The sequence below is a fragment of the Mastigoproctus giganteus genome, chromosome 7 (genome assembly GCF_048544385.1).
Source record: "Mastigoproctus giganteus isolate SK-2022 chromosome 7, ASM4854438v1, whole genome shotgun sequence".
Lineage (NCBI taxonomy): Eukaryota > Metazoa > Arthropoda > Arachnida > Uropygi > Thelyphonidae > Mastigoproctus > Mastigoproctus giganteus.
The window spans coordinates 11,109,060-11,122,804 of NC_143581.1; the positions used below are offsets into that span (position 1 = coordinate 11,109,060).

At 40.3% G+C, this 13,745-nt stretch overlaps 1 protein-coding gene across 1 annotated transcript; it reads right to left on the minus strand.

The window, feature by feature from the left end:
- Positions 1–239: 239 nt before the first annotated feature.
- Positions 240–2,949, minus strand: LOC150082513 (WD repeat-containing protein 36). Its single transcript, XM_090378660.1, has one exon. It carries the CDS (start codon positions 2,907–2,909, stop codon positions 240–242), a length of 2,670 nt encoding a protein of 889 aa, XP_090234786.1. The 5' UTR covers positions 2,910–2,949.
- Positions 2,950–13,745: the final 10,796 nt, after the last annotated feature.

Below are 13,745 nucleotides of genomic sequence, written 5' to 3' on the forward strand. Positions count from 1 at the left end.
CTATTAAAAAAAACCCACACTTTTGCTTGAATCCGTCCCGAATTCGGCCACACAACGCGTTGAATCAAGTGTACCCATGTTCTTGAGTTCAGCCTTTTTAATTATTTAACATTCCACTATTTAATTTTTGCTGATAAACTTTTACACCAAAAATAGTTAAAAATATTTATTTTGGATGATAAAATTGTGTATAATCGAAATATTTACAACACAGAGATATTTACAAATATTTATGAAAATTATACAACAGCACTTTTAAAATAGCTAACTAAACAAAGGGAAGTTTTGAATTTTAACTGCAAACGTTCCCATGCTTTAAGCTGATTTTCTTTAAGTTCCTTACAAAATTCATAAAGTTCTGGTTCAGACAATATTATCTCTCCATGAACCTTCAAAAATAAGCCTAAATAAGACTGTATTAGTTCAAAATCTAGATTCAAGCGAAGTCCAAAATTTAGAGCTTGTAAAAAATGCAACATTAATGGAACCGAGCCCCCATTTTCAGGTGAGAGTAACCTTATTTCAACATCTATGGAAGATACATTCATTTCCTTTAGTTTAAGCAAAATTGGCTCATAATCACATCTTTCACCACACTGTATAACAAATTTACCAAATGGAGACAGCTGACTAAAAGCCATGAGTTTTGATTTAGTCTCTTTGATGGAGTCACTGTCAATTGCAAACTTTGGATCTAATCCCGAAACAACTGGTAAAAAGAATGGTGCATTTTTTGGTACAGCAGGTGGTTCCTTGGGCTTATTTCTCTGCTTTATTATGTCAAGTAAAAGTAAATTTTGCCATCGAGAGCTTGGTAGTAGAGACAAAGTAACAAGTTCATCAGAAATCTGCTGTGGTGATTTAAACTCATAATGATCTTCTTCTTCTGAAGATTCATGATGAATTTCATTATTTTTCTCTTTACCTATTTCTGTAAAAACAGCTGGAAGTTCAAGGAGCTGGGGTTCATAATCCGAACGTAAGGGTTGTAGTGACACATGAGAATAAAGGGTTGTATTAGACCACAAATAAATCCCAAGATCATCCGAATGTATAGTTGCCAAGTACTCTCCTGTTGGGGATATGGCAAGGCCTTTGCACACAGAAGAAACATGGAAATAATCTATGAGTGCTCCAGTTGGCAAGTCCCAGACACGAATCGCTGCATCCATGGTTGATATTAATAGCCACCTAGCATCAGAACTAAACGACATATCTGTAATGCGACTTGTGTGATCATCAAACCTCCGAATAATTTGCTTTGTTTCTATATCAATCACAACTACCATAAAATTATCCAAAGCTACGGCTATTAAGCCACTTTCTCGATGCATCAGCATCTGAGAAACTGGATTATCCAATTTAACAGAAGAAAGAAATGTGCGACCTTTAAATTTCCAAAATTTTAATTCTTGATCACTTCCACCAGTTACCGTAATTAAATTCAAGCCATCAATTACTACACCCCGAACAGCTCCTGAATGAGCCTTCTCTTCACCAAATGTTCCTCTAAATAATCCTGACTGGATGTTGAACTTGTCCACATAACCACAATTATAACCAATTAAAACAAAATTACCACATGTGCTTAAAGCAACACAGTGGGCTATAACATTTCTCTTCCCTTGAAAGCGCTCATGGAACAATTTATGGTTTCCCATACAGCACCTTTCATATGACCACGTAGTCACTATTCCCAAACCATGGTGACAAGCAGCAATGTTATCCCACTCTTTTTCACGGGTTATTTCAGTTGTGAAGTCTGTTATTGCTGGCATTTTTCCTGGGTCATGCCTCACCCCCTTTTTCTTAGCTAATTTTCTATTATATGAAGCCTGGCCAAGATTTTTATTCAGATTATCCACAACAGTAGAAAATGAACGGAGGGTACTATCTACTCCAGCACTAAGTATGTGTTGTCCTTTTGCTCCGTGAAAACGAATTTTATTTGGTGGTGCGCTATGACCTTCTCTGATACGCAAAAGTCTGCCACCACCACCCTCTGGCGTATCAAAAATCCACATCTTTAAACTATTATCAGGAGACGAAGTAACCATAAGTGGCTCTTGTGGTAAAAATTTCATACCAGTTACTGCACTGTAATGTGCATCCCTGATTTGGCCTTGTAGTTGTTTGTCTTCCAAGTTCCAAATTGCAATATGGCCCACATTACTGGCAGATGTCATTATTGGACAACCATCAGTCCTAAAAGAAAGTGCTGTTACTGGTCCCCACTCCTGTAAAAATTTCATTATAGTTTCATCATACTTTATATTATGAATATAAATACCACCAGTTGAGAGGCCAACTGCCACCACATCAATTGATGGCGCCTGTTCAAGGACTGTAATTGCAGTACCCCATCCTCGAAATGTATAAATTAATTTGCACGTTTTCAAATTCCAAAGTACCATATTACCTTGTTTACTACCAAGTAGAACTTTATTTAGATAAGTGCTAGGATGCATCATTGCACTAATACTGAAAGACTTGCCGAATTCTAATTCTAAAAAGAGCTCTTCAGATTTAATATCCCACACTTTCAAACTGCTATCTTCATCAACTGAAAGAAGATGAAGTCCGAATGGTAACATAAGATGAATATTATTTTCGTGGCCTTTATACACGTGCTGCAATTCTGTTCCTCTTCGCCATGCATAAATAGTGTTTTTACATGCAGTAAATACTAAATAAGAATCGGCTGTCATACAAGAGATATCCTCAGGATGGGCATTGCTGACACTAAGCAAATCGAATTTTCCACATCCATAAGTATGAAAACTTCTTCCAACAACTGTAATTGCTAGATTTTCGTGGCGTCTTTGAACATAACGCAAAGTAAGTGGCACGTGGTTACTTACAAATCCAAGGGCTCGAAAGCCGGAGAAAATCCTACTAGATTTCGTCATTATAAAATGTTACAAAACACCAAAATATATTATTTATTCATTAACTGATAAATTATGCATCAAATAACAATATAGAATTTAAATTACCACAAATCAAATCAAACATGTCACTACGCTGTTTCCTGCAACGATCGCAGCGCCCCTTAACTCATCATTAAAGAAGACATTTAAAAGAATAATAAATATAAGTTTATATAATATAATATAAATATAAATATAATATAATATAATATAATATAATATAAATATAAATATAATATAATATAATATAAATATAAATATAATATAATATAATATAAATATAATATAAATATAAGTGATCACAGTGTGCTGAAGTGGGATTTACTCAAAGAGGTAACTACCATTAGGGGTAAAGGGAAGGGTTATTGCTTCCGTAAAGGCGACTACGATGAACTGAGACAGTATTTAAATTCTATACAGTGGGACCAACTCATGATGTTACCAACAGCAAATTCAAAATGGGAAGCATTCAAAGAACTTATCTTGGAAGCTACTAGGCTTTACATACCAACTAAGAAATATTGTTCAAGGTTTAGGCCAAAATGGATGTCAGATGAACTAATGAGGCATATGGCAGAGAAGAAAAATGCATGGGATACATACAAATTAACACATGACACAGAAGCCTATGATAGATACAAGTTGATATGCAACCAAGTTACAAAGGAGGTTAGGCAGGCGAAGGCAGATTACGAGAAATCCTTGGCAAGGGATGCAAAGAAAAACAGCAAAGAGTTCTTTACTTATGTAAACTCTAGAAGGAAAGGGATGAATCAGATTGGTCCACTTGATATTGATGGGTCAAGTGTTGATGATCCTGCTCAGGTAGCTAACAAACTAAATGAATATTTTGCATCGACATTCACACATGAGGAGTTATTCAGCGAGGGGAATGCCAGAGGTGTATTCAACTCTAGCAGTAAGCTACAGAATCTTGAAATAACTGGGAGTAAAGTGGAGGAGAAATTGTTGAAGATAAACACAAGAAAGGCACCCGGGGTGGATGGGATCTATCCAGTTATATTAAAGGAGGCAGCAAAGGAAGTAAGCAAACCCTTAGCCATAATTATGAGAGCTTCCTTGGACTCAGGGGAGGTACCCATAGACTGGAAATGTGCAAATGTGACCCCAATTCACAAAGGAGGATCAAAGGCTGACACAAGTAATTATAGACCTGTGAGCTTAACTTCTGTTCCAGGAAAATTAATGGAGGCACTGATTAAAGAAGCACTGCAGGATCATTTAGACAAGGCTTCAGTTATAGCTCAGACACAGCATGGTTTTGTTAAGGGGAAGTCTTGCCTGACCAACTTGATTGGATACTATGATGCAGTCACAAAAGAACTGGATGCAGGGAATAACTTTGATATTATATACTTGGATCTTAGAAAGGCTTTTGATACTGTTGCACATGGAAGACTGCTACACAAATTGGAGCAGTGTGACATTGGAGGCAAATTGCTGCTATGGAGAAAGGGGTGGTTGAGGGGGAGAAGACAGAGAGTGGTAATCAATGGACACTGCTCATCGTGGACTGATGTTATTAGTGTAGTCCCTCAGGGCTCAGTGTTGGGTCCATTATTGTTTTCTGTATTTATAAATGATATTGATGATGGTATATCGGGATTAATGTCCAAGTTTGCAGACGATACAAAGGTTGGCAGGGTTGTCAAGGACACTACTGACACTATGCTGCTGTAACAGGATCTGGAAAGGTTGAGCAGATGGGCTGAGAGGTGGCAAATGAAGTTTAACATTGACAAATGTAAAGTACTACACATGGGAAACAGCAACCCCAGAGCAACGTATCAACACTGTGGTACAACACTGACAGTGGTAGAGAATGAAAGGGACTTGGGGGTGGTTGTGCAGGCAGATATGAAGTTCTCTGAGCAGTGCAGACGGGCTGCAAGAGTAGCTCATGGAGTATTGTCAATGATATACAGGACCTTTTTCCAGCAGGGATAAGGAGGTGATTATTCCATTGTATAAGGCGATGGTCAGGCCACACCTAGAGTACTGTATACAGGTCTGGAGGCCTCATTTCAAGAAGGATGTAGAGCTGCTGGAACGAGTACAGAGAAGGGCAACAAGATTAGTGAATGGAACAAAGGGATGCTCTTACGAAGAAAGGCTTAAGTTTTGCAAATTACAGTGTCTGGAGACTAGGCACCAGCGAGGTGATCTGATAGAGGTGTATAAAGCCTTGAATGGTTTAAGCATGCTCAATGCTGATGGGATTCTTCCTCTAGCTCAGAAGAATCACCTGAGAGGGCATAAATTCAAATTGAGGAAAGACAGATGTAGGATAGACGTGCGGAAATTTGCCTTTAGCCAGCGAGTGGTTGGTTGGTGGAACAGACTTCCATCCCTTGTGGTGGAGGTTGATAGCCTAAATAAGTTTAAGGCTCAGCTGGACAGGTATTTGGAACGAATAGAGGGGTAAAGTGGACGTGGTTTTTTTATTTTTTTTTTTTTTTGGCTGATGCTGCATAAGCTTGCTTTCTTGCATCAAATGCCTCTACTAATGCTAAAATGCTAATGCTAATAAAAATTCGCCCAAATGCACCACTGTTTAAATTAATGTTATGCTGTCAGAGCAATGAGCTGCTACACACACAAACGGTTTTTCTCACAAATCTAGACCTCCACGGATTTCCAGGGAATCACTGAAATGTTTGTTGGCAAAGCAACATATTTTTTATGTTTTATCGCTTTGCAATGAATGAAAAACACATCACGACAATTATCTACTGTACTGTATTGTGTTTGTGTTGATTAAATTTGAGCATTAGCATTAGTATTAGTATTAGCATTAGTAGAGGCATTTGATGCAAGAAAGCAAGCTTATGCAGCATCAGCCAAAAAAAAAAAAAAAAAAAAACCACTTCCACTTCACCCTTCTGTTCGTTCAAAATACCTGTCCAGCTGAGCCTTAAACTTATTTAGGCTATCAACTTCCACGACAAGGGATGGAAGTCTGTTCCACCAACCAACCACTCACTGGCTAAAGGCAAATTTTCACACGTCTATCCTACATCTGTCTTTCCTCAATTTGAATTTATGCCCTTTCAGGTGATTATTCGGAGCGAGAGGAAGAATCCCATCAGCATTGAGCATACTCAAACCATTCAATGCTTTATACACTTCTATCAGATCACCTCGCTGGTGCCTAGTCTCCAGACAGTGTAATTTGCAAAACTTAAGCCTTTATTCGTAAGAGCACCCCTTTGTTCCATTCACTAATCTTGTTGCCCTTCTCTGTACTCGTTCCAGCAGCTCTACGTCCTTCTTGAAATGAGGCCTCCAGACCTGTATACAGTACTCTAGGTGTGGCCTGACCATTGCCTTATACAAGGGAATAATCACCTCCTTGTATCCTCAGGACAGACTACAATAACGCGACTTTTATACAGTTAAGATTTTGGGAGTTCAAAAGTCAAGATCTCTGACACCAATGAAGGGCTCATACTAGATCGTAAATTGTATGAATCGGACTTGGACATTCGCAAAACGATCGAAATATGTAAGTATGAACTGCATAGACTTGTAACGCGCTTACGAGAAGAAGACTCTTTCGAAACTTTAACGATCATCCAAAGAGAGATGAATGAGTATCTAAAGCTCGCTGCGCTCAACCGACTCAGCGCAATTTAAAGAAACATGAAAACTTGGTGACCAACGAGGACTTATGCAACTTCATGAGAATGGCCAATGATAAGCAAAATATTCTACGCTCATGAAGTTTAACATTGAAAAATGCATATGGGTAGAAGTAATCCCAGAGAAACGTTCCAACTGTGTGGTACTATACTTAAGGTGGTAGAAAATGAAAAAGACCTGGAAGTAATTGTGCAGTTAGATATTACGTTTCTGAGCAATGCAAACAGGTTGCCAGGGCAGGTCATGGGGTATTACATGGGGTGTGTCAATGATATACAGGAATTTTGCTAGTAGGAAAAAGGAGGTGATTGTCCCTCTGTATTAGGCAATGGTCATGCCCTGCCTTGAGTACTGCATGATGGTCTGGGGGTCTCATTTTAGAAAAGATGTGAAGAGAAGAGCAACAAGATTAGTGGGGGGGATAAAGGGACCCTCATACCAGGAGAGACTTAAGTTCTGCAAATTGCAGCAGCTGGAGACTAGGCACCTGCGAGGTGATCTGACTGAGGTGTATAAGGCCTTGAATGGGTTGAGCATGCTGAATTCTGATGGGATTCTTCCATTGTTCAGATAACAAACCTAAATGGGCATAAATTGAAATTGAGGAAGGACAGAGGTTGAATAGATTTGCGGAAATTTGCCTTTAGCCAGCGTGTGGTTAATTGCTGGAACAAACTTTCATCTGCCAGTGTGGAAGTTGATAGATTAAATAAATTTAAGGAGGAACTGGACAAATATTTAATGGGGATTGTTTTTTTTTTTTTTTTTTTTTTTGGCTGATGCTGCATAAGTTCATACACTTGCTTCCTTGCTTCACATGCCACTACTACTACGTTGGCACTAATGACGTTGAGAGTAGGAGATCTGATTTACTTAACAAGTACAGGTCAATGTTTAAGAAAACTTGTCATGTGGGTTAAATTTGAAAGTGTCTGCAATTCTTCCCAAACACGATAGGAGCGAGTATATGATGAGAGCCTTGTCAATCAAGGCTCTCATCATATACTCCCTCCACCATATACATCATATGCGGGCAGAGCTGTGCCGAGGGTGAGGCGAACGAGGATCTCGACTCAGCTTGAAAGCTGAAAGGGACGCCAAAAGAAAGAATAAATAATTGTCAACGTTGCCATCATTAACAGCAGTAGCAGTTTTTCAATCTTGCCTCAGGTATTAGAATGGCTCGACACAGCCCTGCCTCCCTGCAGGGATTGTGCAAGGCTCATGGATTATAATTTTTTTTCAGTGTGGTCGGTGCTTGTCTACAGCCCTGCCTCCCTGCAGGGATTGTGCAAGGCTCATGGATTATAATTTTTTTTCAGCGTGGTCGGTGCTTGTCTACAGGAGAGACTGCTTCTACAGGGACGGGAAGCATTTAAATCGAAAGGGTGCAAGAGTGTTTGCTGATGCTATCGAGGCAGCATTACGTGGGTCGGTAATCTGCTAGCTTTCTTGGGGAGGCGGAGCAAGCCACAGACTAAAATGTTAAAATTAGCCGTAGGCAGAAGTGAAAGTGATTCTTGCACTACTTCCATTAGAACGTGTTGAATGGGATGCAGCGGCCTGATGGGCGTGGTGCTGCGGGTTTCAGGGACTGATGGTAGTCATTATAAAACAAATAAATAAATGGGCTGCGATAGGGACAACTAAGAATAAGAATAGATGCATGTACACCAATGCTAGAAGTATAGTAAATAAATTTGATGAATTTTAAGTGCTGGTCAAGACATCAAAGGCGGATACTGTTGGGATATCAGAGACGTGGTGTCACACACATATAAGGAACGTGTGTGACACCACGTTGGTGATTATCCTTTCTGTAAACAATGTGTACAGAAAGGTGACTTTGGTGACTATCGTTGGTGACTATCCTTTCTGTACACAATGTACAGAAAGGATAGACAGGACAGAAAGAGAGGGGGGTTAACCTGTTAATTAAGAAAAACATAAAATCTAAGGAAGTGCATCGAGCTGACATAGATGGGCAGTGCAATGTTCACTCAGTTTGGTGTGACATAAGCACTGGAAAAGCAAAAATAAGAGTAGGAGTGTGTAGGCCAAATGACTCTAATCAGTACAACGAACGATTGTACAGAGAAATAGAGTGGGCCAGTAAATCATCAGGTCTTATAATGGGGGATTTTAACTTCCCAGATATTGACTGGAACTTGTGGTTTGGTCACTTGCATACTAGCAAGCCTTTTGTGGACTTCTTGGATGATTTTTTTCAGCGGCAGCAGCAGCATGTTCGGGAGACAACCAGAGAGAGTAATACTCTTGATTTGGTTACCAGCGTGATTATTCGTGTATTAGGAATTTGCAGAAAAAGAAAACTCTAGGTGGCAGTGACCAGAGTGTACTGATCTCGGATTTCCTTAAAGATATAATTACCATCAGGGATAAAGGGGAGGCTTTTTGCTTCCGAAAAGTGGTCTAAGACAGTTTTTAAATTCTGTATAGTGGGACCAACTCATGAAGTTACCAACAGAAAATTCTACGTGGGAAGCATTTAAAGGAATTAATCGTGGAAGCTACTAGGCTTTTCATACCGATTAAGAAATATTGTTCAAAGTTTAGGCCTAAATGGATGTCAATTGAACTAATGAGAGTCGCGGGAGAGAAGAAAAATGCATATGATGGATATAAATTATCAGGCGACACGGAATCCTATGGCAGATTCTCTGAGTTATCAACTGAATTATGACCAGTTGCTTAACAATTCGCAGGTCCTCCTTTTGCCCTCAGTACAGCAGCTATCCGACGTCGCATTGATTCAACAAAATATCGGTAGCATTCGGAAGGTATGGCCAATCAAACTGTGTGTAATGTGTTCAGCAATGCAGATATCGAGGTGATTGGTGTATCTAGAGGCCTGATATGCCCTTCCATAGTGTCCCACAAGTGCTTTATCGGATTGATATCGGGGGAAGTTCAGAGGCCAATCGATATGCTGGAAGTCAGAATTGTATTCCTCAAACCATTCCTGCACAGAAGTGTCTGATGGCTCGGCGCATTATCATCTTGGAAGCCACCATCGCCCTTCGGAAAAAAGTGTAACATAGCGGAGTGTACACAGTCAGCAAGTAGTTGATGAAGGAGTGTCAAAGGGCAACACAAGTAATTATAGACCTGTTAGTTTAACTTCTGTTCCAGGAAAATTAAGGCAGGTACTGCTTAAAGAAGCACTGCAAGATCATCTAGACGAGACTTCAGTTATAGCTCGGACACAGCATGATTTTTTAAAAGGAAAGTCTTGCCTGACCAATTTTATTGGATACTATGATGTGGTCACAAACGAACTGGATGCAGGGAATAACCTTGATATCATATATTTGGATCTTAGAAAGGCTTTTGACACCGTTGCACATGGTAGACTGCTGCACAAATTGGAGCAGAGTGCATTGGAGACAAATTGCTGCTATGTATAAAGGGATGGTTGAGTAGGAGCAGACAGACAGTGGTAATAAATGGACACTGCTCATCGTGGACTAATGTTATTAGTGAAGTCCCTCAGGGCTCAGTACTGGGTCCATTGTTGTTTTCTGTATTTATAATTATATTGATGATGGTATATCAAGCTTAATGTCCAAGTTTTCAGATGATATGAAGGTTGGCAGGGTTGGCAAGGACACTAATGATAGTACGCTGCTGCAACAGAATCTAGAAAAGTGGAGCAGATGGCTGAGAGGTGGCAAATGAAGTTTAACATTGACAAATGTAAAGTATTACATATGGGAAGCAGCAACACCAGAGGACGTATCAACTCTGTGGTACTACACTGACAGTGGTATAGAACGAATATAACCTGGGGGTAGTAATTGTGCAGGCAGATCAGGCCTGACGTAGCTTAGTGGTCAGGAGCGAGAGTGCATAGCACGCGTTCCTTGAGTGGACCGGGGTTCAAGCCTGTGACTACTAAATACGATAAATATTTGTATTGACCATTTATTGTAAACTCTACTGATTTGGATATCGTGCCGGAGTATAAACAAAAAATTTATTTATTTATATGAAGTTTTCTGAGCAGTGCAGACGGCCTGCAAGAGTAGCTCATAGTGTCTTATTAATGATATAGAAATTTTTTCTAGCAGGGATAAGGAGGTGATTATCCCTTATATAAGGCAATGGTCAGGCCACACCTTGGGTACTGTATCCAGATCTGAAGGCCTCATTTTAAGAAGGATGTAGACCTGTTGGAACGAGTACAGAGAGGGGCAACAAGATTAGTGAATGGAACAAAGGGTTGTTCTTAGGAAGAAAGGCTTAAATTTTTTAAATTACAGTGTCTGGAGACTAGGCACCTGCGAGGTGATCTGATTGAGGTGTATAAAACCTTGAATGGTTTGAGCATGCCCAATGCTGAAGGAATTCTTCCTCTTGCGCAGAATAATAATTTGAAAGGGTATAAATTCAAATTGAGAAAAGACAGATGTGCAAAAGTTTGCCTTTAGCCAGCGGGTGGTTGGTTGGTGGAACGGACTTCCTTGCTTTTTTGTGGAAGTTGATAGTCTAAATAAATTTAAGGCTGAGCTGGACAGGCACTCGGAACAAACGGAGTGTTGAAATGGGAGCGTGTTTTTTTTTTTTTTTTTTTTTTGGCTGATGCTGGATTAGCTTGCTTTCTTGCATCATATGCCTCTACTAATGCTAATGCTAATGCTAATAATAGCGGAACCACTTACACGTTAAATTAAATAAATAAATTTTCTGTTTATGCTCCGGCAAGACAACCAAGACAGTAGAGTTTACAATAAATCGTCAATACAAATATTTATCGTATTTAGTAGTCACGGGCTTGAACTCCGGTCCACTCAAGGAACGCGTGCTACGCACTCTCGCTCCTGATCACTGGGCTACGTCAGGCCTTGTTCCACATGAACCAAGAGTCCAAGTTCCTGCCAGTGAAACATGCCCCACACCAGCCAGCACTTTTGCCGGCCGGTGCGACATAAGCTTGCTTTCTTGCATCATATGCCTCTACTAATGCTAATGATAGCGGAAACCACTCAAGGAACGCGTGCTACACACTCTCGCTCCTGACCACTGGGCTACGTCGGGCTTTGTCCACATGGACCAAGGGTCCAAGTTCCTGCCAGTGAAACATGCCCCACACCGGCCTGCACTTTTGATACCTTGCATGATTGATGAAGAGCATCATGTTGTTGAGGCCAAATCCTACACGACCATCCACGGTATGGAGTAAAGAACGTGACTCATCCGACCAGCACACCTTCTTCCAGTCTTCGTAACGTCCAACTTGCATGCTCTTTGCACCAGTCGAGTGTTTTACGCAGAAGAACCTTGGTTAGAAGAGGATGGCGTAGGGGTCGTCCGCTGGTATAGCCCATACGTTCGATCTTGCGACAACTGGTCATGCCAGGTTTTGTTCCGGGTTGGCCCATGTTGTATTGAATAGTCAACTCTTCAACAGTGCTGCGCCTGTTCGCCTGTACGAGTCGTCTGAACCGGGTCGTTGCCGTCGAGTCGTTTTTTGACAATTTTGAAACCATTCCTGGTACACTTTAACTATAGCGGCTATCGAATACCCCGGCCGTTCAGTCATTTGGGAAATCGAGCCACCAGCTCGTCGAGCACCCAAAATCTGTCCTTTATCAAAGTCTGATAAATTCTTCCTTTTATCCATCACGCACGGAATTTTTTACTACCTACTTAACCACTGAAACCTTATCTATACTACGTAGGTCGCTTAACCCTGCACTCTCGAACACCAAGTGGTCAACGGGCGTCGTATTCAGTTGTCATAGGGGGTGGTCATAATTCATTGATCACTCAGTGTATAATCAAGTCACAAATGTGATTAGGCAAGCAAAGGCAGATTACGAGAAATCTTTGGCAAACGCTACTAAGAAAAAACTGCAAGGACTTCTTTACTTATATACACTCTAAAGGGAAGGGAATGAATCAGATTGATCCACCTGAAATCGAGAGTTCGACTGTTGAGGATCCTGCTCAGATAGTTAACAAACTGAATTGTATTTTGCATCTTCATTCACAATTGAGGAAATCTTTAACGAAGTAAAGGACAGAATCTTATTTAACTCTAAAAGGGAGCTTAATGATTTTGTAATAAATGAGAGCAGATATCGTAATAATTTGAGGAAATATCGGTGAATTATCGTAATAATTGGAGGAGATATCGTTGAAGTTACACATAAGAAAGGCATCTGGGAGTGGAACGGATCTATCCAGTTTTATTAAGGAGGCAGCATAGGAAGTAAGCAAACCCTTAGCCATAATTATGAGAGTTTCCTTGGACTCAGTTGAAGTCTCCACGCACTGGAGATATGCAAATGTATCCCCATTTCATAAAGGGGGATCTAAGGGCGACACGAGTAATTACAGACCATTTCGTTTTAGCATTAGCATTAGTAGAGTCATATGATGCAAGAAAGCAAGCTTATGCAGCATCAGCCAAAAAAAAAAAAAAAAAAACTCACTCCCATTTCATCCCACTGTTCGTTCGAAATACCTGTCCAGTGGAGCCTTAAATTTATTTAGGCTATCAACTTCCACAAAAAGGAATGGAAGTCTGTTCCACCAACCAACTACCCGCTGGCTAAAGGCAAATTTCCGCATATATATTTCCTCAATTTGAATTTATGTCCTCTCAGGTGAGTATTGTGAGCAAGAGGAAGAATCCCATCAGCTTTGAGCATGCTCAATGCCATTGAAGGCTTTATACACTTCTATCAGATCACCTCGCCGGTGCCAAGTCTCCAGACACTGTAATTTGAAAAATTTAAGCCTTTCTTCGAAAGAGCAACCCTTTGTTCCATTCAATAATGTTGTTGCTCTTCTCTGTCCTCGTTCCAGCAGCTCTGCATCCTTCTTCAAATGAGGCCTCCAGACCTGTATACAGTACTCAAAGTGTGGCCTGAACATTGCCTTATACAAGGGAATAATCACCTCCTTATCCCTGCTAGAAAAATTATTGTATATCTTTGACAAGGCACCATGAGCTTCTCTTGAAGCCCGTCTGCACTTCTCAGAAAACTTCATATCTACCTGCACAATAACCCCCAGGTCCTTTTCATTCTCTACCACTGTCAATGTAGTACCACAGAGTTGATACGTTATTGTGGGGTTACTCTTTCCCATATGTAGTACTTTACATTTCTCAATGTTAAACTT